Source organism: Manis pentadactyla, chromosome 7 (assembly GCF_030020395.1).
Source record: "Manis pentadactyla isolate mManPen7 chromosome 7, mManPen7.hap1, whole genome shotgun sequence".
In the NCBI taxonomy this organism is placed as follows: Eukaryota; Metazoa; Chordata; class Mammalia; order Pholidota; family Manidae; genus Manis; species Manis pentadactyla.
In genome coordinates this window covers 55315998-55338729 of record NC_080025.1, presented here as the reverse complement: position 1 = coordinate 55338729, position 22732 = coordinate 55315998, and the positions used below count along the sequence as shown (strand labels likewise).

At 40.7% G+C, this 22732-nt stretch overlaps 1 protein-coding gene across 8 annotated transcripts in view; it reads right to left on the bottom strand.

Moving 5' to 3' along the window:
* The window catches only part of LAMB4 (laminin subunit beta 4), a 118828-nt gene extending 96479 nt beyond the window's left edge, over nt 1-22349 (bottom strand). For 5 of the 8 annotated variants that reach the window (XR_008998455.1, XM_057504397.1, XM_057504401.1 and 2 more), the window contains exons 1-2: nt 22213-22267; nt 5089-5152 (exon numbers count right to left, since the gene is read on the bottom strand). Coding sequence is in view for 6 of the 8 variants with exons in the window: in XM_057504397.1 (XP_057360380.1) it covers nt 5089-5122 (34 nt within the window). In the remaining 2 variants the exon portion in view is untranslated. Of the gene's footprint in view, nt 1-5088; nt 5156-22212 lie in introns of all 8 variants that reach the window. The other 3 variants (XM_057504398.1, XM_057504402.1, XM_057504399.1) reach the window with 3 other exon arrangements.
* Nucleotides 22350-22732: the final 383 nt, after the last annotated feature.

The window sequence follows — 22732 nt, the reverse complement described above, 5'->3', positions numbered from 1 at the left end:
CTGTTCTGCAGTCTTCAGTTCATTTTCAGGTTTAGTTATATTTGCTGTATTTCTTCTTTTATGTGTATTTTATGGGAGGAGGTTTCCACCTTGCCTTCCTACTCCACCTTTTTTTTCCCTCCAAACTCTGTACAGTATCTTTTTAAATTCAATAAAAGGGTTGGAGTTCTGTTGAAGGCCAAAATCTAGGCCAAGTTTTCTCTTGACTGCAATTCAAACTAGAGATGGTTATTTTTCAGAAATAAAATCACACCTGGATTCAACGTCACAGGACCCAGAATAGCTAAAACAATTTAAAAAATCAATCTATTTAATATTAAGGCCTATTATATGGCTACAGTAAACAAGAGAGAGTAATTTTGGTGGAGAGATAGACCCATAGATCAAGGGAACAAAACAGAGAACCCAGAAATAGACCCACAAAAATATACCCAACTGATTTTTGAGATGCAAAAGCAATTCAGTAAAGATAGCCTTTTCAACAAATAGTTTTAGAGCAATTGGACATCAATTGGCAAAAAAAATTAACTGTAACTAAAGCCTTACACTTTATACAAATATTAACACAAAATGGATCATGGTCTTAAATGTAAAATATACAACCATAAAGCTAAAAAATGCCTATAACACATAGGAGAAGATTTTGGGGGCTTAGGCCTAGGTGAATAATCCTTAGAATTGACAAGAACATGATCCATAAAAGGAAAAACTGGTAAATTGGACCTCATCAAAATTACAACCTTTGTAAAGAGGTAAAAAGGCAAGCTTCAGACTGGGAAAAAATTTACAGACTTGTAAATTGCATGTCTGACAAAGCTGTTGATCTAGACTATGTAAAGAGCTCTAAGAACTCAGCATTAAAATACCAGTCTGATTAGAAAATGTCAAACAGCATGGATAGACATTTCATTGAAGAAATGCAGATGGGAAATAGCACCTGAAAAGATGTTCAATATCATTAGCCATTAGGGAAACACAAATCAAAACCATAATAGTACTACATAACTATCAGAATGGCTAAAATAAAAAATAGTGATAACACCAGATGCTGGAGAGGATGTGGAGAAACTGGATCACTCATACATTGCTGGTGGGAATATAAAATCATACAACTACTCTGGGGAAAAGTATAGTAGTTTCTTATAAAACTAAGCATGTGCTTATTACACAAACTAGCAATTGCAGTCTTATTATTTATCCCAGAGATAACTGCTGTTCACACAAAAACCTGTATAGAATGCCCATAGCATCTTTAACTATAATAGCTAAAAACTGAAAACAACTTCAATAGGCTGTCCTTCAATAGGTGAATGGTTAAGCAAAGTGTGGTACAGGTATACCATAGAATAGTACTTAGCAATAAAAAAGGAGTGAATCACTGATACACTAATGTGGATGGATCTTGAAGGACTTATGCTGAGAAAGAAAAGCCAATCTCAAAAGGTTATATACTGCTTAATTCTATTTGCTAAAAGACAAAATTACAGAGATGGAGACAAGATTCATGGTTGTCAGGAGTTTGGAAAGTAGGAACAGTTAGAAGTGGGTGTGGATATAAAAGGGTAGTTATAGGGAAAATGGAAGTTCCATGGCCAGAATCCTCACCTGATACCCATTGTGTACATGAATGAGGTAATACTTAGCCTACTGCACAGGTGCATGCTTGTATACCCATTGGCAATAAGCCATTTCTGCCAGTATTGCTGTAAAAGAATCCCCCCCTCCAGTGCTAAGGGCAGATCCTAGAGAAGTGAGCAAGAGAGTAAAAGAGAGGAGAGCAGAGCCAGGGAGCACAGACAGAGCCTGGAACTAAGGCAGTGTCTGGGTCAGAGGCTGAGAGGGAGGTGGATGGGATTCTAGCACTCGACCCATCACCACAAGAGTAAAGCTTGGTATAAGCCCCTTTTTACCCCCAAATGTTCCTTTGTCATTTTTCAGTCTCACCGAATACAGAGTGAACTTGCTTGGGACTGAAATACTCAGGCAAGACAGTAATCTTAGGGATCCTTGAAGTGATGGAACTGTTCTGTAGTTAACTGTGGTGATGGTCACATGAATAAATTGCAGAAAAAAGAAATACACATACCCACACAGACACATACAAATGAGTGCATGTAAAACTGGTGAAATCTAAATAAGGTCAACAGACTACGACAATGTCAATTTCCTGGTTGTGATATTGTGCTATAGTTATGCAAGCTGTTAACACTGGGAGAACTTGGGTGAAAGTTATATGGGATTTTGCTGTATTATTTCTTATACTGCATGAGAACCTGCAGTTCTCTCAAAATAAAAAAGTAAAAATACCAAAACAATCCTTTCTCCTCTTGAATCACCCCATCAGCCTCTGGATGGTTAATCAAGTAAACCCCACACTTTAAAATAGTACCCATGTAACTTGTTCTAGCTGCTCTTAATATGCTTTTCCCTCGAGACATGAAAATTTATGCCAAGCCCTTATTTCAGCAGACAGGAGTGAGAGGGATGGGCCTAAAATGAAAAATAATTATCACCCCATGCAATCAGCTTGGTTTCTCCTCAGGTTTCTCAATTGTAAAAACACAAAGAAGGAATTTTCTTATGGACCTGTTTTGCATTTAATGGATTTCTTTACTTCAATTTGCCTCTAAAAATATAGGGTATTTACACATTCCCTAGTGAACTATTCTATTAATCTAGTCACTTTGTGTTTATTATCAGATATTAATCATACATAGATCTGAGTTATACAGCTACAGATATGATAAATTCTCTTTCTCCACAAGTTCGGGTTACCAAATATCAGTTTGAACGGGAATTTTCTTCCTTCAATCTCATGGCAAAGAGCATTTTTCTAAAACAAAGTCACAGCTTTCTCTTTCTCTGAGATAGATTTGTGAAGAAAGCTCCATTTTAGACTTTTTATGTCATTGTATAATAAATAATCTTAGGTTGGCTAACATGGATTTTTCCTTCTGTTCATCCAACAATCCAAGCCAGATTTCCTTTCATTTCCTCGAATTGGCATCTAGGATAAACTAGTCAGAAGTTTGGATGCCAACAGAGACTTTAAAACATGGTCAGGTACAAAATCGCTGCTAATACTATGTGCAGATTAACTAAGACTTCCCTTCCAGGGATTTATTCTTTTAGACAAGTTCCATCCTGAATTCTTTTATTGGAATTGTTACCTTAGAGATTAAACATGTTTTTTTAACCTGACTTGGCCAAACTTGTTTTGATCAGATGTGTTATTTTCAGAAATAAATGTATTCCAGGACTTGAGGAAATTGAACTATTATTCATTTAATATTCTAAGTGCAAATATGAACTTCTGGTCTAAAATTGTGAGAAAAAGCAGCTAGAAACAAAAGTAGTTAAAGCTTCATGCCTGAACACAGACTCAGGAATATCCTCCCTGGGTTGAAATTCTCAACTACCAGATTATCACATTAACAATAGGTTGGAATTCACCCAGAGAATAAAGATGTTTGTCTTTAGAAAATCAACATACCCTCAAAAATGACATATTGAAGATAGAATCTTTTTAAAAATGAATTTAGGAGATCTGGTCATTTAAAATGTATGGCAAATTTTCTGTAAAGGATCATTTTGTAGGAATAACCATTAATATATAATATTGTTGTAATTTTCTTAAACGTGAGAAGTTTTCAAATGCTTTAGAATTCATTTTAGAGTTTTAGAGGCTGTGAACACACACATGCACACACATAATTATGTACTCATACATTATTATGGGCAAGAAAATGAACAAAGAATGCACATTAGGTAAGGTTTGCAGTTGCATCCAGTTCCCCAAACCTGGGGCCAATGCATGTTTTATTATTCTTTCTCCTTATCTTCCTTAGTAGGAATGCAAAATACACACACACAAAGAACTACAACCAGAACATGTCCAAGTTGATGATGTGAGATTAACCGGGTTGCTAGTTCAACCACAGGCAAGCTTAGAGATTTGGGTTAGATGAGGGTTTAAGCACAGATTTAGAAATCCAGGGACTATTGCAGTGAGGGCTTTTCTGCCTAAGCTAATTTAGTTTTGAAGAACGCTAGGTGAGAGAGGGTTCTCCTGATTGAGGAGGGCTCTGTGAGCAGCTGGGGGTGGCTCAGAACTTTGGCAAGGTGTTAGGTTACGTTACACAGAGGCTGGGGAGAAGGTTCCATGATCTAGTGGTTACCACTGACTGTGAATACTGGTTTAGCCCCAGGGAGAACACCCAAGACAGATGTAGATCTAAACAACTCTTTTCTGACTTCCTAGTCCTGGGGGTGCAGTATAATAAGTCTCTGCTCTGTCTGGCCTGTGGCTTTCCTCTCTGCAGCAGAGAATTTTCAACGGAGGACAAAAGAGCCTTTACCACCTAGAGCTGTTCCTTCCTCCATTACCAGCAAATTTAACTGGAAAATTGCCTCAGGGTTTGGGAATTGCAAAATTAAAAGATGAGATTCTTAAAGTTTGCTGTTATTAAGAAATCCAGCTTGAACCTTTGAAGGGATTCTAAGCAATTTAGTCAGTACTCAGTAACCAAAAGCAGGGCTGTTATAGAAAAGTCAGGATCAAAGAGAGCAATTGTTGGAAACATTTTATCTATAACCAATCATGATTGGTTACGTAATTACATAATTATATACGTAAATTATTCGTAGTTTATTAAAGACAGCAGAAGCATTAAAAATTGGGCCTTTTAGCTCTGAGCTGCTGCTTACATAGAAGAAGGAATTTTGCCTATTAATACTTCATAAGATCCCTTTACTGGGACAAGTTCTGTATTCAAAGCAGAGCTAGTTTCAAAAATTAAAATGCACTGTATTTGCAAATTAATAACCTGAAAGTATTTTACTTTCTTTAGTATCTTCCTTTACTTAACTGCTGGATAATATTCCATTAAAGCATGACAGAAATGGCTATGTATGGATTCTAAATACGTTTGGGTGGAATTTCTAGTTGCTTGACACAACTATACAACAGAAGAGTTATGCAAATATATAACAATGTAGAAAAAAGAGGTGGATATGTTTTAAAAATATCTCTACTAAATATTTTAGAACAATAAAAGCAGAAAATAGATTTTGACAACCAATACTCACCAAGGTGCAAAAAAAAGGTCAGTTGAAATTGCATTGTTTTGTCAGGAAATGATTAAATTAAATTCTGCTGGGTTAAAAAAAAGGAGGTTAATTCAGTCACTGAGAGACTCAATAATTGCCATTAGTTTTCAATGATTTGAAAATTTGTCTGATGGTTCTTATCCTTTAGGGTCACAAAATACCTATGAGATAGAGCAGGGAAATGGGACAAGGGTCACGCCATTACAAAATCTACTTAGCCTGCAAACAAATAAAGGCCTAACTTATTCTTTAACTTAACCTTTGTGCTGTTTTCCCTTCTTCCAGTCACCTTAATCCATTATGTAATATTGTAACCAGGAAGGGAGACAGACCTCAGGTGTGTAAATGAACCTACATGGGTAACGGAATGCTGAGAGCTGTATCAACAGTCACCTAAATAACCCTATTCTTAAGACAAAACTTCAAAGGAAATATTAGTCATCTGTATACATCATACCTTATACCAACCCTACCCAAAAGGCCCTATAAAACCCCAAACACTAAATCCTGAAGCACACTCCTCTCTGAGGTTGCACTCCATTTGAGTGTGTACTGTCCCTTTAAGTAAAATCTTCTGCCGCATAAGTCTATTATACTTTGTTTCAGAATTCTTTGTTACAAAAAAGACAGGATCTCCAAGACATCCACCCCAGGTGATAAGTGTCTTTGTCACTTTGCTATTTCATTCAGCTTTCTAGTTTTAACGGCAATCCTCTCTCTCTCCTTGAAACATTTCCAACAAGTAGGGAAGTGGCTGTAGGACCCTCTGGGTAGGGAGGGGCTGGCACTTTCCCATCACCTGGGTGATCCACGCAGAATTGCAGCAGTTCCATCACATTCTTTAGCGGCCTGCTTGAAAGTCTCCATTCTCAGAATATAAACTCACTCCATCCAGCCTCTGCAACTCCCCTAAATCCTGGGGTGGCAGAGACATAGTTCCCATGCAATGCAAATTCAAGCAGACATCAGATGCCAGGTGACCCTGGTTTAAGGAGCTGATAAGGGAATTGCTCTATGCTGAGCAGGAGTTCAATGAAATCTCCTTTTCTCCCTCTGTTCTTCCTTGCTTTCCACTGCCTGCATGGGCTACTCTTCCTGGCAGTATACAACTCTGATACTTGCTACTACTTTCACTTTAATGAATTCCTTTCTTACCTGCACTCATCTGACCTGTTCACCAGTTCTTCCCCATGAGGGTCAGGAGCCCTCCCTTCTTCCTCTGGGTTGAGGTTTTTGCCTAGTGTGCAGGGCAGACCTTCCCAGAGAGGACAGCCCCACAATAGCTACAATGCCCAATTTCTTAAAAAATAAAAGTGTATACAATTTTTACAAATACTTGTTTTCTACTTTTTGAAATCACAGAATGCAGATAATTTCCTTTTGATATTTTAAACCTATTTTAATCTATTATTTAAAAAAATGTTAAATTATACAGTATGTACTCATTATTGAAAAAAATAGAAGAAAATACGGGCAAAGTGAAGGAATTATCTATACTACCACCACCCAAAGAAAAGTTGGTTAATATCTTGCTATATGATCCTTCATCCTGATTTCCTTGCATATATTTTCCTAAAATATCATACTGTATGTTTGATTCAATCAGTATATCCCAGACATCTTTCTGTAACAAGAAATACATTTTTACATCAGCAATTTTCAGCCTAGTGAGGGACATCAGGATCACCTGGGGGCTTCCACAAATCAAACCTGTGTCCTCTATGTGGAGTCAGCTATACCCTTAAGATAGAGGGCCTCCCAAGTCACTGTGGTGGGGAAGCCTCATATAGATGGGAGTATACAGGCATCTCAGTGATTTGGGAGAAGGGAACATGCTGTTTTTCATCAGTATTTTAAATTACTGGATAGTATTCCTCTGAATACAGGAATAAGAAATAGTTACTGAATCTCCTATTGATTGATATGTCCTTTGTTTCTAATATTTTACTGTTGTAAATATTTTTGCTAAAATCATATCCTTAATTTTGTTTCTTAATTATACCCAGGACATATTAAATCATTAAATGAAGTGGAAATAATGGTCCAGAGTGTAAGGTTGGAGGCACCGGAGGGAGGGGTGAGCATATCGGACACTGATGATGTGCCAAAGTCCCCGGCTGTTGCCCCCTCCCAACCTGAAAAATGTGCCTTAAGCTAGCCAATCCTCATGCCACTGTAAATCTAAGCTCTGCCTCCCCCTACCTGCTGAGCGTGACTTCCCCGGCCTGTAACTAGCCAGACCAGGGAACATCGCCCGGGATTGCGCTCAAATAAACTGCCTGGCCCTTTGTTGCCTCTCATTGCCTGCTTATTTCGATTAGAATTTATCTTACATTTGGTGCTGAAGAAACCTGGGAAGGGGCGTGAGCTCGGGGCCCCGACTGGCCACTGGCGGCCCTGCCCCCTCTCCTTCTCCAACCCGGGACCTCAGCCTGCTCTCCGCTGCATGGACTATTTTCCGGTGAGTCCCTCAGTTTCCCCCGGTCTGTTTCTCTTCCTAACTCTGTTTCACCTGGTCCGTCCAAAATCACAGCTACGTCCAGGTTGGGGCATCCAGCCCCTGGGTATCTGGCCCATCTGCTGTGGGCATCCAGGATACCCACACCTGGCCCTGCGGTGGGGGAGACGTCCCTCACCCAGGCTCCCAGGAGGTCTCCCCTGACTTGGCACGCTTGGGACGCACTCCTCTCAGCAGGATTAGTTGGGGAGTGGTTCAGACATGGGGAACTAGCCCTCAAAAGCGGAGGCTCAGACCCCACTGCAGTGTCTCATTTCTAATCTGGCTACTCTATATTTGTCCTGGGAAGTTTGCAAATGGAAGCTAGTCTTCCTTTGCTCTGAGGCTGGGCCTCAGTATCCCTTGGACAATCAATCTCGCTGGCCCCCTGAGGGAACTTTTGATTTTGGCCTCCTCACTGACTTGACTAATTATTGCCACCAGAGCAGAGAGTGGAGTGAAATCCCATATATGCAGGCTTTTTGGACTTTGTGCTCCCGCCCAGACCTTTATGTTAAGTGTTCAACAACCCAGGTTCTCCTGGCCCGATCTCCAGTTAAGGACTGTCAGCCTCTTACTCTGCCCAGTCCTTCTTCCTTTTCAGATCCGCCGGAGAACCTTGGTCCCCCACCTCTCTCAGCTCGCTACCCCCACCCCTCTCCACCACCATCTTTTAAGTTCTTTGTCCTGCCCTGTGTTGCTGCCATCTTAAAGTCCTACATTCTCAACATGCCGTCTTCCTGCTCCTCTCCTCTTCCGGTGGCTGCACCACCCCCTCCCCCTCTCCTTCCGCCTTCACCGCCCTCTTCCCCCACTGGAACACACTCCTCCCGCCCTCCGGTTCCAGGAGCCACAGACAAGACTTCTCCCAGCACAGACCTGCCTCCTTTCTCTCCTAATCCTACACGCCTCCCCACATCTGCTGTTTTGTAAGTAATCTGGCGTGGTTGTTGAGAGTAGGTGAGCTAGGCGTAGCAAGTAAACATCTTAGTGATTGTGTATTGCAGTGTGTGTGCCTGCCTGCAGCCTGAAAATTTTTGTAGTAACCTACAATCTTAAAGTTTTGCTAAGTTAAGTAGACATATTTTGTGCTTAGAGATTATGCTGTAAAGCACATGGTGTCAGGAATTATAAAGTGTATTCATGAATTTGTTAATCTAAAGAATGCTAGTGCAATAGTTTAAAATAGCCCACTTCTCAGTGTTCACTGAAAATTAAAGTTCTTAATGGTTTTGAGGTCTAATTAAAGCTATTTAAAGAAGAAAACATCTCTACTTGCTAAAAAGATGTGTTTTAATAAGAAAAAGTATGAAGAGTGGAAATTCGTTTTGTTGAGGGTAAAAGAAGGTAATTGTTCTAAAGTACAGCTATTTATTTAAAGAGGGAGAACACTAAATGTAAAAGGAAAGTTGTAGAAAGCTTGTAGAATAATTTAATATAGTCATACTACAAAAAATTAAAGCAAATGAGTCTCGGAATTAAGTACACAGCACAGCAAAATTAGAATTTTGTTTTCAGTTAAAAAGATAAAGTTTTCTTAACTGTTAGTCTGCTCTCAACGTTGAAAGATTGCAAAGAGTTCTCTAATTGTTGTATCAAAACAGTTTCTCATGCTTAAAGTCTCAATGAGTTGTCTGAATATCTAAGATAATAAGATCTTAATATGAAAAAACTAAAAGCTAAGCTTTGCTAATAACTGTGTAACCTTCTGTATTTGCCTTTAAAATATTTTGTTGTCATTCTAGTTAAATAGATAAGTATTGTTTCATAGTAACTTATGATTCTATTTAAACAAATGCCTTAAAAAAAACTTTAACAGCTTCCCAAAATCAAATTCAAAAAGGTGCTTTTACCTCTAGTTAACTCTTATATTTTCCAGAGGGCCCCTGGAACATGTCAGAGGAATTTTTTTCTCATTAGAGAAAGTATTTAGCCGGTTTGGCTTATTTATCTGATATAAAATTACCTGCTTAATTACCTGGAAAGCACTGTCAAAGAAAATAATGCTAAACTTTGTTACTGAATGTTTAGTGCTAAAGAAATACCCGAATTTCCTTATGTCAACTGTCTTACAGTAAGCTCTCATCAGATCTTTAACCGTTGTCATTTGCAATCTTTTGTCATTTATAGTCACTGTTTTATTACTCCTAAACTAGTAAAGAACTAGATTTCACCAGAACAAGTATTAGTTACATAAGAAGTAAGTTAAAAAGGCAGAAGAGGGACCCCAAACTCCACTCTATGATCTGGTAACCACGGCCTTTAAAGTCTTTAATATCCGTGATGAAGAACATGAGAGGAGGACAGTGTCCTGAACCCGAGCCTTCATGGTGGCCCTGCGGCCAGCAGGACAGGGGTCTCATCACACCAAAGACCGGTCCAGAGCTCGTGAGCCTCTGGGACCCTGCTTCCAGTGTGGCCAAGAAGACCACTGGGCAAAGAGATGCTTCAACCTGACCAACAAGCCAACTAAACCCTGCCCAGTTTGTGGTAAGAGAAGTCATTGGAAAGTAGAGTGCCCAGTTGGGGAAAGTCATCCCCCCACGACAGAGTCTCGTGGGAGGCAGGCCCCCCTGAAGGACTCCCCTCTGGACCTGCTGGGCCTACTCGAAGACTGAAGATGCCTAAACTTGAACACCCCTATCACCCTTTCCGAGCCCAGGGCCACACTGTGGGTAGCAGGTAAGCCCATCCCCTTTTTAGTGGACAGAGAAGCTACCTACTCTGTTTTATCTTCCTTTCACAGGTGTTTACATCCTTCCCAGGTCTCAGTCGTGGGTGTCACGGGAACCCCCTCTAAGCCTCTAGAGACAGGTCAGGTAGCCTACACGTTTAAGAGCCATCCTCTTACCCACTCATTTCTAGTCATCCCGTCCTGTCCCTTCCCTTTGTTAGGGAGAGATCTCCTCTTCAAGCTTAGTGCCTCTATCTCCCTGCCTCTTAGTCATCCACAACTGAGCTCACTCATCGTCTTAGCCAATATAAGTTGTAGCCCTGAGTCCTCCATAGACTCTCCTGTACCATCGACTGGCATTAACCTGATAGTCTGAGACACCTCTACTCCTGTAGTGTCGAGCCATCATGCTCCAGTCCTCATCCACCTCAAAGACCCATCCTCCTCTCCTTCTAGACCCCAATTTCCTATTTCCCAAGCCCATCACAAGGGCATCCTACCTATCATTAACCATCTTCTTTCCCAAAGGCTTCTGGCACCAACTAATTATCCTTGTAACACTCCAATCCTTCCAGTCAAGAAGCTATCGGGGGCCTACCAGCTTGTTCAAGACCTGCAGATAATCAACGAAGCCGTAGTCCCTCTTCACCCAGTCATCCCTAACCCTTATACTCACTTATCTCAAGTTCCTCCGAACACCTCTCCTACCTACCTTACTTCTCAGTCCTAAGAAAGATACCCCCTTGTCCCGCCCAATGCTCGTCTTTCCATTCTTTCGTCCAGGCTGCCTGCTACGAACAAGCCTCAGTCTGTCTCTTATCTTCCGGACTACAGTACTAGACGGGGCAAAGCCTGAGTGATCATGCTAAATGTATCTGTCCTGAGAGATGAAGACAACATATCTGCTAAAACCTCCGGCCACCGATAGAGAGGTCGGACAGTAGAAGTGAACAAGACCATGTGGGTACATCAGTACCCGCCCCTTCCCTCCAAGCTTCCTCTGGCCTCCCACCAGCCTCAGCCCTACCCGTACTGCCCCTCCTCAGCCAGAAGTAGCCAGATCAAGTCGATGCCCATTATAACCAAAAGGCTGGAATGTAAGGTTGGAGGCACCGGAGGGAGGGGTGAGCACGTTGGACACTGATGACGTGCCGAAGTCCCCAGCTGCTGCCCTCTCCCAACCTGAAAAATGTGCCTTAGGGTAGCCAATCCTCGCACCATTGTAAATCTAAGCTCTGCCTCCCCCTACCTTCTTTAAAAACTCGCTGCCTGCGCTGCTGAGTATGACTTCCCCAGCCTATAACTAGCCAGACCAGGGAACATTGCCCGGGATTGCGCTCAAATAAACTGCCTGGCCCTTTGTTGCTTCTCATCGCCTGCTTATTTCAGTTAGAATTTACCTTACACAGAGCATATGTATGTTGGGGTCTGTGCATATACATATATGTGTATAGAAAGAGTACATATATACACTACAATTGTGTGTGTATGTGTGTGTATGTGTATGAATATAAAACTTTTGATATTTCTATCAAACTGCCATGTTGAAAGTCTCTCCCAATTTATATTTTCACCAATAGCCTGTGGGAACAATTGTACACAGCCTGGGCTTCATTGAATGCCTAGTGTTGCAGGAAATGACTCACTGGGAAGCAGCCCTGTGCATCCCCACCTGAAAAGGAGCTCTGCAGGTTTTGACTAATGACTCATAAAACCTTGTGAGGACCTGTAGGAATCCAGAGGAGAGGCTTCAGAAGGTCCATTATGCACAGCCATCTGACCCCGAGCACTTTTTCTAGGTGGTGCTTTATGTTGTCTTTTCCTCAGTCAGGGCAAGTGATGCCGGGCAATTACCCAGTTACACTTCTGATACCATGAATCCCCAGTTCTGATGTTGTCCTGAATTCAGAAATCTAGGACACATGCTTCATTCTGTCCAGAAATGCAGAAGGATGAATATCCTTTTAGTAAGGATGGGAAATATAAGCCAAGTTGAAAATATTATTCTCTGTATAACCAAAGAAACTGAATTCAGAGAGATTATGATTAGTGTGAATAGCCTACAATTCAGCTCTTGAAATGATGGAGGCCCTGGATTGCTGAAGGTAATCAAAGTGCTACATAGAAAATAGTCTCTCCAGTGGGGAATCCACTCACAGGGAGATTCCAAACGGGAAGACTGTCCCCAACTACAGACAATGGGCTGATCTCCCTTACTTGGAAAGGTGGGAGGGATGCAATGGCAGAGTGTTAAGGACTCAGACATAAAAAGGGGATGAATCACAGTGCTGATCTTAGGAAGAAAAGCTCACGTGCAATGCCTTTTGCAGAGTATTTTGGGGGAAGAAAGCTTCCTTAGTATCATAGTTCATCACATTTCTGTGATGAAATCACCTTCTGGGAATTTTATTAGTCGGTCCAAGAATTATCATCAAGAAATAATAAAGATCATGACAGAGAAGTGAACTTGCCAGCATAAATCAGCAGGGTTTGAGTGACCTGCCCCGAAGAAGAGGAGAAGGAGGAGTTAGAAGATTCCAAACAGGATTAGAATACACATCATTCTCTTATTAATAATTGCTTAAGAATTATCACCAGTTTCTCAGTGAGGAAATGATACAGTCACAAGGCTTATCAATGCCACTGCCTGCTGAGAACCTCCACTTAGATCAGCAGGCATGGCCCTGGCTGCACCTTAGAACCTGGGAAGATTATTTTTTAATGACTTCCTTTAAGAAATACTTAGTTATTTTATGATAAAATACATATAACATAAAATTTACCATCTTAACCATTTTAAACCATACAGTTGATAGTGTGAAGTGCATTAACGTTGTGTTCAACCACTCTCCAGAATCCTTTTACCTTGAACAGCTGAAACTCCATACCCATTAAACACCTCCAAATCCTCCCTCCCCCCAGCCCCTGGCAACTCCCTTTCTGCTTTCTGTGACAATGCATTTGACTATTCTAGGCACCTCATGTGGGTAGAATCATACAGCATTTGTCTTTTTGTGTCTGGCTTATTTCACTTAGCATAATGTCCTCAAGTTTCATTGATGTTGCAGCATGTGTGAGTTTCCTTCTTTTTAAAGGCTAAACAGTATTTTATTGTATGTACCTGGGGAGATTTTTAAACTACCAGTGCTCAGGCCCAATCTAGACCAATTCAGTCAGATCACTTGGGTGGAACCCAGGGGTCAATGTGACAAGCTCCCTGGGGGATTCTAATTTATAGCCAGGATTGAGAACCACCACCGATGGCTCATGAACCCCTAAAGGTCATTAATTGGCCTCCATAAACCTACTCCCCACCTGGATTCCATTCTAAAAGAACGGCATAGCCTAGTGATTGCTAAACGTTGCTGTTACTGCCCAGGGAAACATTTCATACCAATTAAACCTGAGTCTAGGGGTGGTGTCCTGGCCTCAGTACTTTTTTTTTTTTTTGTAGATAATAATTTTTTATTGAAGGGTAGTTGACACACAGTATTACATTACATTAGTTTCAGGTGTACAACATAGTGATTCAACATTTATATACATGACAATTCTAGGTACCAGCTATCACCATACCAAGCTGTTACAATATCTTGACTATATTCATTACATCCCAGTTACTTATTATTTTACCATTGGAAGTGTGTACTTTTTTTTTTTTTTGTGAGGGCATCTCTCATATTTATTGATCAAATGGTTGTTAACAACAATAAAATTCTGTATAGAGGAGTCAATGCTCAATGCACAATCATTAATCCACCTCAAGCCTAATTTTCATCAGTCTCCAATCTTCTGAGCATAACAAACAAGTTCTTACATGGAGAACAAATTCTTACATAGTGAATAAGTTCTTACATGGTGAACAGTACAAGGGCAGCCATCACAGAAACCTTCGGTTTTGCTCATGCATTATGAACTATAAACAGTCAGTTCAAATATGAATACTCATTTGATTTTTATACTTGATTTATATGTGGATACCACATTTCTCTCTTTATTATTATTATTTTTAATAAAATGCTGAAGTGGTAGGTAGATACAAGATAAAGGTAGAAAACATAGTTTAGTGTTGTAAGAGAGCAAATGTAGATGATCAGGTGTGTGTCTGTAGACTATGTATTAATCCAAGCTAGACAAGGGCAATAAAACATCCACGTATGCAGAAGATTTCTCTCAGAACAGGGGGGGTGAGGTTCTAAGCCTCACCTCTGTTGATCCCCAATTTCTCACCTGATGACCCCCCTGCGACTGTGCCTGTCTTAGGTTGTTCCTCCCTTGAGGAATCTTACCCGTCTCTGGCTAACCAGTCATCTTCCGGGGCCATATCAGGGAAATCTAGAATTGGTAAGTGAGAGAGAAGCCTTATTGTTTGAAATGGTTAGCTTTTTATTTCTTTGCATATTTATGCCCTGTAGCTTCTATGCCCAGCATTTGTCTTGAGGTATCTTTACCACTTGGAACAATTATGATACTCGGTAAATTTGATATGAGGCACGAATTCTATTTAAGGGTTGTAATTAGGAAGGAAGAAGAAAAGCTATAGGAGTAGCAGGCGGCAGAAAACATGGGAAGATTGATTATTTCTTTGACATATCTTCTTATAGAGTAACTTCAGCATGTATAGGTTTTAAGCTACTACTTAAATTGCACACACACATTAACATAATAGGAGTATAGTTACATAACCAAAGCATACCTGTAATTACCAGCCATCTCCAGTGAAACCAAGAAAACCAGTTAGGCACCTTAGGCATTTGTGAAAACTTATCTATGATATGGTGGATATTGTCCAACTGAACTTGAACAGTCTGAGAGAAATCAGACAAATTAAAACAACCCATTCCTGGGGGATGTTCACATTCTTTATGTTCTTTTAACAGTAAATAGTCTGTAGTTGTAAGATTTTGGAGCGCTACAATTTGCACTTCTCCTAATTCTTGGTTGAGTTCCAACAATATAGATCCAGTCAAATTTGTTGTTTTACTGTATGCACAGGCCAGCTTAGATATTTCTTTCCTCATTCCCATGGCAAGTCCAGGAACTGGTGGGATGAGTGCATCTACAGCTGTAGCAGTGCGTGGATCTTTGTTGGGGTTTTTGATGATCATCTTCTGGCATGAGTCTTCCAGAGAGTGCAGATGTTGGAAGTCCTTTTTCATATCGTATCTTAGTTCATTTTCGGGGTAGCCCAATTAGGCTTTGAACCTCTGTATAAACACAAACAGACCCTTTGCCTACACTTTTATATGCCCTTTATACCCTTGTGTAGAACTCACTGGAGGTTACCACACAGGAACTGCCCTTTTTTTTTTTTTTGGTATCACTAATCTACACTTACATGACAAATATTATGTTTACTAGGCTCTCCCCTATACCAGGTCCCCCCTATAAACCCCTTTACAGTCACTGTCCATCAGCATAGCAAAATGTTGTAGAATCACTACTTGCCTTCTCTGTGTTGTACAGCCCTCCCTTTTCTCCTACCCCCCCATGCATGCTAATCTTAATACCCCCCACTTCTCCCCCCCCTTATCCCTCCCTACCCACCCATCCTCCCCAGTCCCTTTCCCTTTGGTACCTGTTAGTCCATTCTTGAGTTCTATGATTCTGCTGCTGTTTTGTTCCTTCAGTTTTTCCTTTATTCTTATATTCCACAGATAAGTGAAATCATTTGGTATTTCCCTTTCTCTGCTTGGCTTGTTTCACTGAGCATAATACCCTCCAGCTCCATCCATGTTGCTGCAAATGGTTGGATTTGCCCTTTTCTTATGGCTGAGTAGTATTCCATTGTGTATATGTACCACATCTTCTTTATTCAGGTTGCTTCCAATTCTTGGCTATTGTAAATAGTGCTGCGATAAACATAGGGGTGCACTGATCTTTCTCATACTTGATTGCTGCATTCTTAGGGTAAATTCCTAGGAGTGCAATTCCTGGGTCAAATGGTAAGTCTGTTTTGAGCATTTTGATGTACCTCTATACTGCTTTCCACAATGGTTGAACTAACTTACATTCCCAACAGCAGTGTAGGAGGGTTCCCCTTTCTCCACAGCCTCGCCAACATTTGTTGTTGTTTGTCTTTTGGATGGCAGCCATCCTTACTGGTGTGAGGTGATACCTCATTGTAGTTTTAATTTGCATTTCTCTGATAATTAGCGATGTGGAGCATCTTTTCATGTGTCTGTTGGCCATCTGTATTTCTTTTTTGGAGAACTGTCTGTTCAGTTCCTCTGCCCATTTTTTAATTGAGTTATTTGTTTTTTGTTTGTTGAGGTGTGTGAGCTCTTTATATATTCTGGACGTCAAGCCTTTATCGGATGTGTCATTTTCAAATATATTCTCCCATACTGTAGGGATCCTTCTTGTTCTATTGATGGTGTCTTTTGCTGTACAGAAGCTTTTCAGCTTAATATAGTCCCACTTACTCATTTTTGCTGTTGTTTTCCTTGCCCGGGGAGATATGTTCAAGAAGAGGTCACTCATGTTTATGTCTAAGAGGTTTTTGCCTATGTTTTCTTCCAAGAGTTTAATGGTTTCATGGCTTACATTCAGGTCTTTGATCCATTTTGAGTTTACTTTTGTATATGGGGTTAGACAATGGTCCAGTTTCATTCTCCTACATGTAGCTGTCCAGTTTTGCCAGCACCATCTGTTGAAGAGACTGTCATTTCGCCACTGTATGTCCATGGCTCCTTTATCAAATATTAATTGACCATATATGTCTGGGTTAATGTCTGGATTCTCTAGTCTGTTCCATTGGTCTGTGGCTCTGCTCTTGTGCCAGTACCAAATTGTCTTGAGTACTATGGCTTTATAGTAGAGCTTGAAGTTGGGGAGTGAGATCCCCCCTACTTTATTCTTCTTTCTCAGGATTGCTTTGGTTATTCGGGGTCTTTGGTGTTTCCATATGAATTTTTGAATTATTTGTTCCAGTTCATTGAAGAATGTTGCTGGTAGTTTCATAGGGATTGCATCAAATCTGTATATTGCTTTGGGCAGGATGGCCATTTTGACGATATTAATTCTTCCTAGCCACGAGCATGGGATGAGTTTCCATCTGTTAGTGTCCCCTTTAATTTCTCTTAAGAGTGACTTGTAGTTTTCAGAGTATAAGTCTTTCACTTCTTTGGTTAGGTTTATTCCTAGGTATTTTATTTTTTTTGATGCAATTGTGAATGGAGTTGTTTTCCTGATTTCTCTTTCTGTTGGTTCATTGTTAGTATATAGGAAAGCCACAGATTTCTGTGTGTTGATTTTGTATCCTGCAACTTTGCTGTATTCCGATATCAGTTCTAGTAGTTTTGGGGTGGAGTCTTTAGGGTTTTTTATGTACAGTATCATGTCATCTGCAAATAGTGACAGTTTAACTTCTTCTTTACCAATCTGGATTCCTTGTATGTTTTTGTTTTGTCTGATTGCCGTGGCTAGGACCTCCAGTACTATGTTAAATAACAGTGGGGAGAGTGGGCATCCCTGTCTAGTTCCCGATCTCAGAGGAAATGCTTTCAGCTTCTCGCTGTTCAATACAATGTTGGCTGTGGGTTTATCATAGATGGCCTTTATTATGTTGAGGTACTTGCCCTCTATTCCCATTTTGCTGAGAGTTTTTATCATGAATGGATGTTGAACTTTGTCAAATGCTTTTTCAGCATCTATGGAGATGATCATGTGGTTTTTGTCTTTCTTTTTGTTGATGGCCTCAGTACTTTTTAAAGATTCCAATGTACAGTGCAGTTTGGGACCCACTAGCATTACCAAGGACCAACTGGCTTACGCCAGAAATTTGAGGGTTTACCCTTGATTCTTCCTTCTCCCACCCTTCAAATCTAAATTTGATCTTACCTTCTTCAACAGCGCTTCTCAAAGTACAGCTCATGGCCTTAATAAGGTGACCAATTCATCCTGGTTTGTTTGGGACTTTTCTGGTTTCAGCACTGAAAGTCCCCAGGTCCTGGGAATCCCCTGGAGTTCTGGGCAAACCCAAATGCTGGCCACCCTACTGGATCGGCAGCATCCATGTCACCGGGGAACTTGTTAGAAACGCAATTATCAGGCCCCAGCCCAGGACCTATTGAGTCAGCAACTAAGGATGGGGCCCAGCACTGTGCTTCTACAAGCCCTCTAGTCTGATGTATGCTCAGCTCTTAGAACCACTGTCCTAAGTGAGTACACATCGTGAGGGTCAAAGCTGGGGCTGCAGCAAGCCCTCCGTGAGATCCCACTTGCTGCTGGGTGTATTCCAGCTGTCTGTGTGCTCTGAGTGTCCCCCACTGAGACCTGCAGGTCCAGGCTATGGCGTTGGGGTGAGTAGAGCCTTTCACTGGGCTCTGTCTTTCCTAGATACATTCCTGTCTGAATGTGCACACTCCTTTTAGAGCTCACTCAGTGAACGGCTTTTTTTCTAGCCCCACCATATCCAAAAATGGTTTTCCCGTTAGCATGGAAGCCTTTGATATTGTTAATAAGCTACTAGGGAGAAAACAGAAGAGACTTTTCTTTCATATATGAGGTTTCTCCTATGAAACTGCTCTTCTCTCTGAGTGGGGATATTCTTATCTCCACAGCTTTAATACCTCTTTAAGGTATAAAGTATATTCTGCTCTTTATTACTTTTTTGATGACAGCTTTACTAATTTATACACCATAAAATGTGCCCTTAAAGTGGTTTTTAATATATTCGCAGAGTTCTGCAACCATCACTGCTATCTAACTTCAGAACATTTCCCCTAACAAGAAATCCCAGGCTGTGGGGATTTTGAAACTGAGGCCAGAGTAGCCCCAGTAGTCAGACCCCACCTGCCTCTGCCTGAGGTTCATCCATGTTGCAGCAGGTATCAGCACTGCATTCCTTTTTATTGCCGAGTAATATTCCATTATATGGATACACCACACTCTGTTTATCCATTCAGTAGTTCATGGACATTTGGGGTTTTCCCTCTTTTTGGCTATTATAAATAATGCTGCTCTGAACATTTATGTACAAGATTTTATATGGATACATATTTTAATCCTCTTGTATATTATATCTCTTGGGTATTTACCTAGGAATGGAAACATTCTGCTTAAAAAAAATGACCGTGTCTAAATCTTCCTACCATGAAGCAAGCATTCATCTATTTGTCCCTGAAAGTACTTAGAAAAACAGCAGAGAGAGTTGTTGGCTTGACTTCCTTTAGCTTGCATTTCTGGTATTAAAACACATGGGTCTCTAAGCTTGGCACTAAGTGCGTGCACAGAATTCTAGCCTGAGTTTCATTTACTGGTCTGCCACTAACTCCCCGCATGGGCCTCACCTGAAGGCTTCTGCTGTGCCCTGGAGGTCCCTGCTGGGCCTGCTCTGGCCTCAGTTTCAAAATCCCCACATCAACTGCCAATCCCGGGTGTTCCCCAGTGTTGAACATTTTCCTGCCTCCTCCCCGACAGCCTTATAATTCTCGACTTTCTCCCCATTTCTGTATTTCCTTTTTTTTTTTTTGCTTTCTAGAGTCCAGGGAGAAACCAGTGCTGACTTAAAATCTGAAGATTTACATACTGCAAAGAGAAGCACTTGGGAGGTAAAGAGGGCTATGATGTAATCATCTATCAATAGTCCTAAATTTTTTTTATATCACAGTTGGGAGAAACTCTAAGGGAGGTCATTCATTCCCAGTCCTTGTCTCCATTTAGAACTATGCTTTGTGAAACAATCCTGAGCCACATCCTATGAAGGATTTACAGCTTTCAGGTCAGAAGAACTGGCCCAAAGCATTCACACTATGAGTTCCAGTGGCATGATGGGCGGACAATGTGCTGGGGTCCCTGGCTTCCTTTACTCCACCCAAATAATGGGAGTGGCCCAAAGGAACTCCAACATTGAGGTTTAAAATCCTCTAATCCAGCTATCTGTGAAATCCCTGGGGCACAGGGAATGAAGAGGTGAGTGAACTATGGTTAACTCAAGCTATTAAAAATATTCTCCCTGAAATGATACAATAAAAGGTAGTAAATGGGCTAAAGTCATCCCCAATTTTCTTATTTCTCTATGTCACCTTGCAAGTGGACTCGACTTCCTGTTACCAATTAATCAATGCTGTGTATCTCCTCTCACTCAGTGCTACCTCCTGAAACAATCCTCTCCCTCCTTCTCAGGGAGGATGGGTGGTGGCTGATCCTTGATGCGCATGCTTGGGCCCACATCAGCTCTCCTGCATCTGGATTGTGCAATGGTTCTCAACATGTTGGTTTGCCGGCAGAGAACATTTCGCAGTGTCTGCAGATGTTTCTGGCTACATAATAGGGGTGGGGAAGCTACTGACACCTGGTGGGCAGAGGCCAGGGGTGTGCTAAATGAGTATCCTACAGTGCTTGGGACAGCCTCATCCCCAGAAAAAGGAATGACCTGTTCACAGCATCAGTAGTGCTGAGCTTGAGAAGCCCTGCAGGTGGCTTTAGGGCCCTTAGCCAGGGCTTTGTCACCCCACCTTCACTTCGTAAGTTATTCAGCTCCGGTCTAACTCCCAGTTTCCTGATTCCCATTTTAGGTAATCTAAGCCCCAAACTGGATGAGTGTTACAGGAAGTCTGGCAACTTTTTTAGAAGTGCTATTGTCCGAAATCACCTACCCAGTTATTATAAAACCTACAGCTGCATATGGAGCACAGTTTCAGGTGTTGTGGTAATCTCATCCATACCTTATTTTGTCGAGCCATAAATTTAATTGGTGCCATTTTTTTAGTTGTTTTACCAAAGATAACATCTGTGAAGCCTCATAGGGCCTATGTGAAAATTTTTTCCCCCTCAATTTACTGGTGAGTTAAATGATGTATGTAAAAGTTAACTGGGATGAATAAGCATAGTATTAACCCTTCTTTGGATGATAGGGTTTAATAAATGCTTTAAGATGACACTGGTATTAAAATATGTTAAGTGTTGCAATAAACAGTATGAAACTGACAATAACTAATTTTCTGGCATGGCTAACTGATTTTAACTTGCTGACTGTTCACTAACATTACCTCATCTGCCCTTGCTTGAAGGCTGTGCTCAAACTCTTATCAAAGTTTCCTCTTTTCCTTCAAAACAATTTGGATGAAATAGATGAAGACACGAGGGTTATAACGTCAAACTGCCCAGCACCTAATACCCACAGGTGCAAATCGGTTTGACAAACAACCTCTCCACAAGAAAGGCAGGTATTCCACTGCTGTTTTTACTGTTCCCTTCTGTAAAAAAATTTACAGTAATGTGTATCACAGGGGATAATTATAATAAATATATTTATATTTGTCCTCAATTCTTTTACTGGAACATTTCAAAAGGGTTATTTTATATACCCAAAAATGACAGTTCTCATAGAAATCTTGTTTAACTCTTATTTGTGTAACACATTCTTTTCATATTATATCAGGAATCATCAGATATTTCAATTGTGTTTCCTAAATGGCATCAGTGAGGAATGCAGAATGTGAAGCTATAAAGCTTTTCTTTCAGTTTATAGTGATACCATGTTTTCCTTAGTATTTACACATACTTAAAATGTTAGCAAAATTATTTTGAAGATATGGATAGTTCTATAGAATTCAAACTTCTAAAAATCTGTCACAAGTTGTATCACAATGATAAAATAAGTATTCACCTAATACACAATTTAAAATTGTGCAGTTTAATACTATATCATTTGAAGCTGCCTTCAAAGAACAGAAAGACTCAAGTCATGGGCTGCATCCACTCTGCACTAAGCACCATTTTCCCATTGGATTCTGTGTTACACATGCATGTCTTATGTATAAGAGTTACCTGATTATTTATCATCTTGTAAAAGTAATGATTGTAATCTATGAGCTGATATACTCTATGCTGGTTCCCCACATACTCAACAAATTCTGAGCTTGCTGATACTTTCACTTTATCCAAAAAATGCCAATTTGCCAGTGAGACAAAAAGCCAGACTTACCCGGATTTGAGAGTCTGTGTTGAGAGGTGCAGGCAGCAAACAGGGCATGTAACGGCACACCTGAAAGCGAGAGTCAATTTAAGCAAAAAACATTTTCCCCGAGGCACCTAAGGGCAGGAAAAAAGATCAGAGGCATTTCAAAACCTGCCAAAAAAGGTTGATTCGTGAGGTTACTTGTCTTAGGTTTTGACTCTCTCTTTCTCTCTCTCTGCATGCACACGCACACACACACACACACACACACACACACACACACACACACACACACACACACACACACACACACACACACACCTTGTATACAGAAGGAAAGGAAGTTCGATTTTACAGCAAATGTTCCTATTTATGTGCCAAACTCTTTTAAAGCAATGGCTGTGAGTTGAGATCAGAACTACAGTAACAAACTAACATTCCTATGGATTTATAGCTAAAGTTCTTAGGTTACTGGCAGCTGCCCCAACAATCTGAAACTGAGGAGAAAGACCCACAAAGAATCAAAGCCGGCTTACACTGAGCTCAC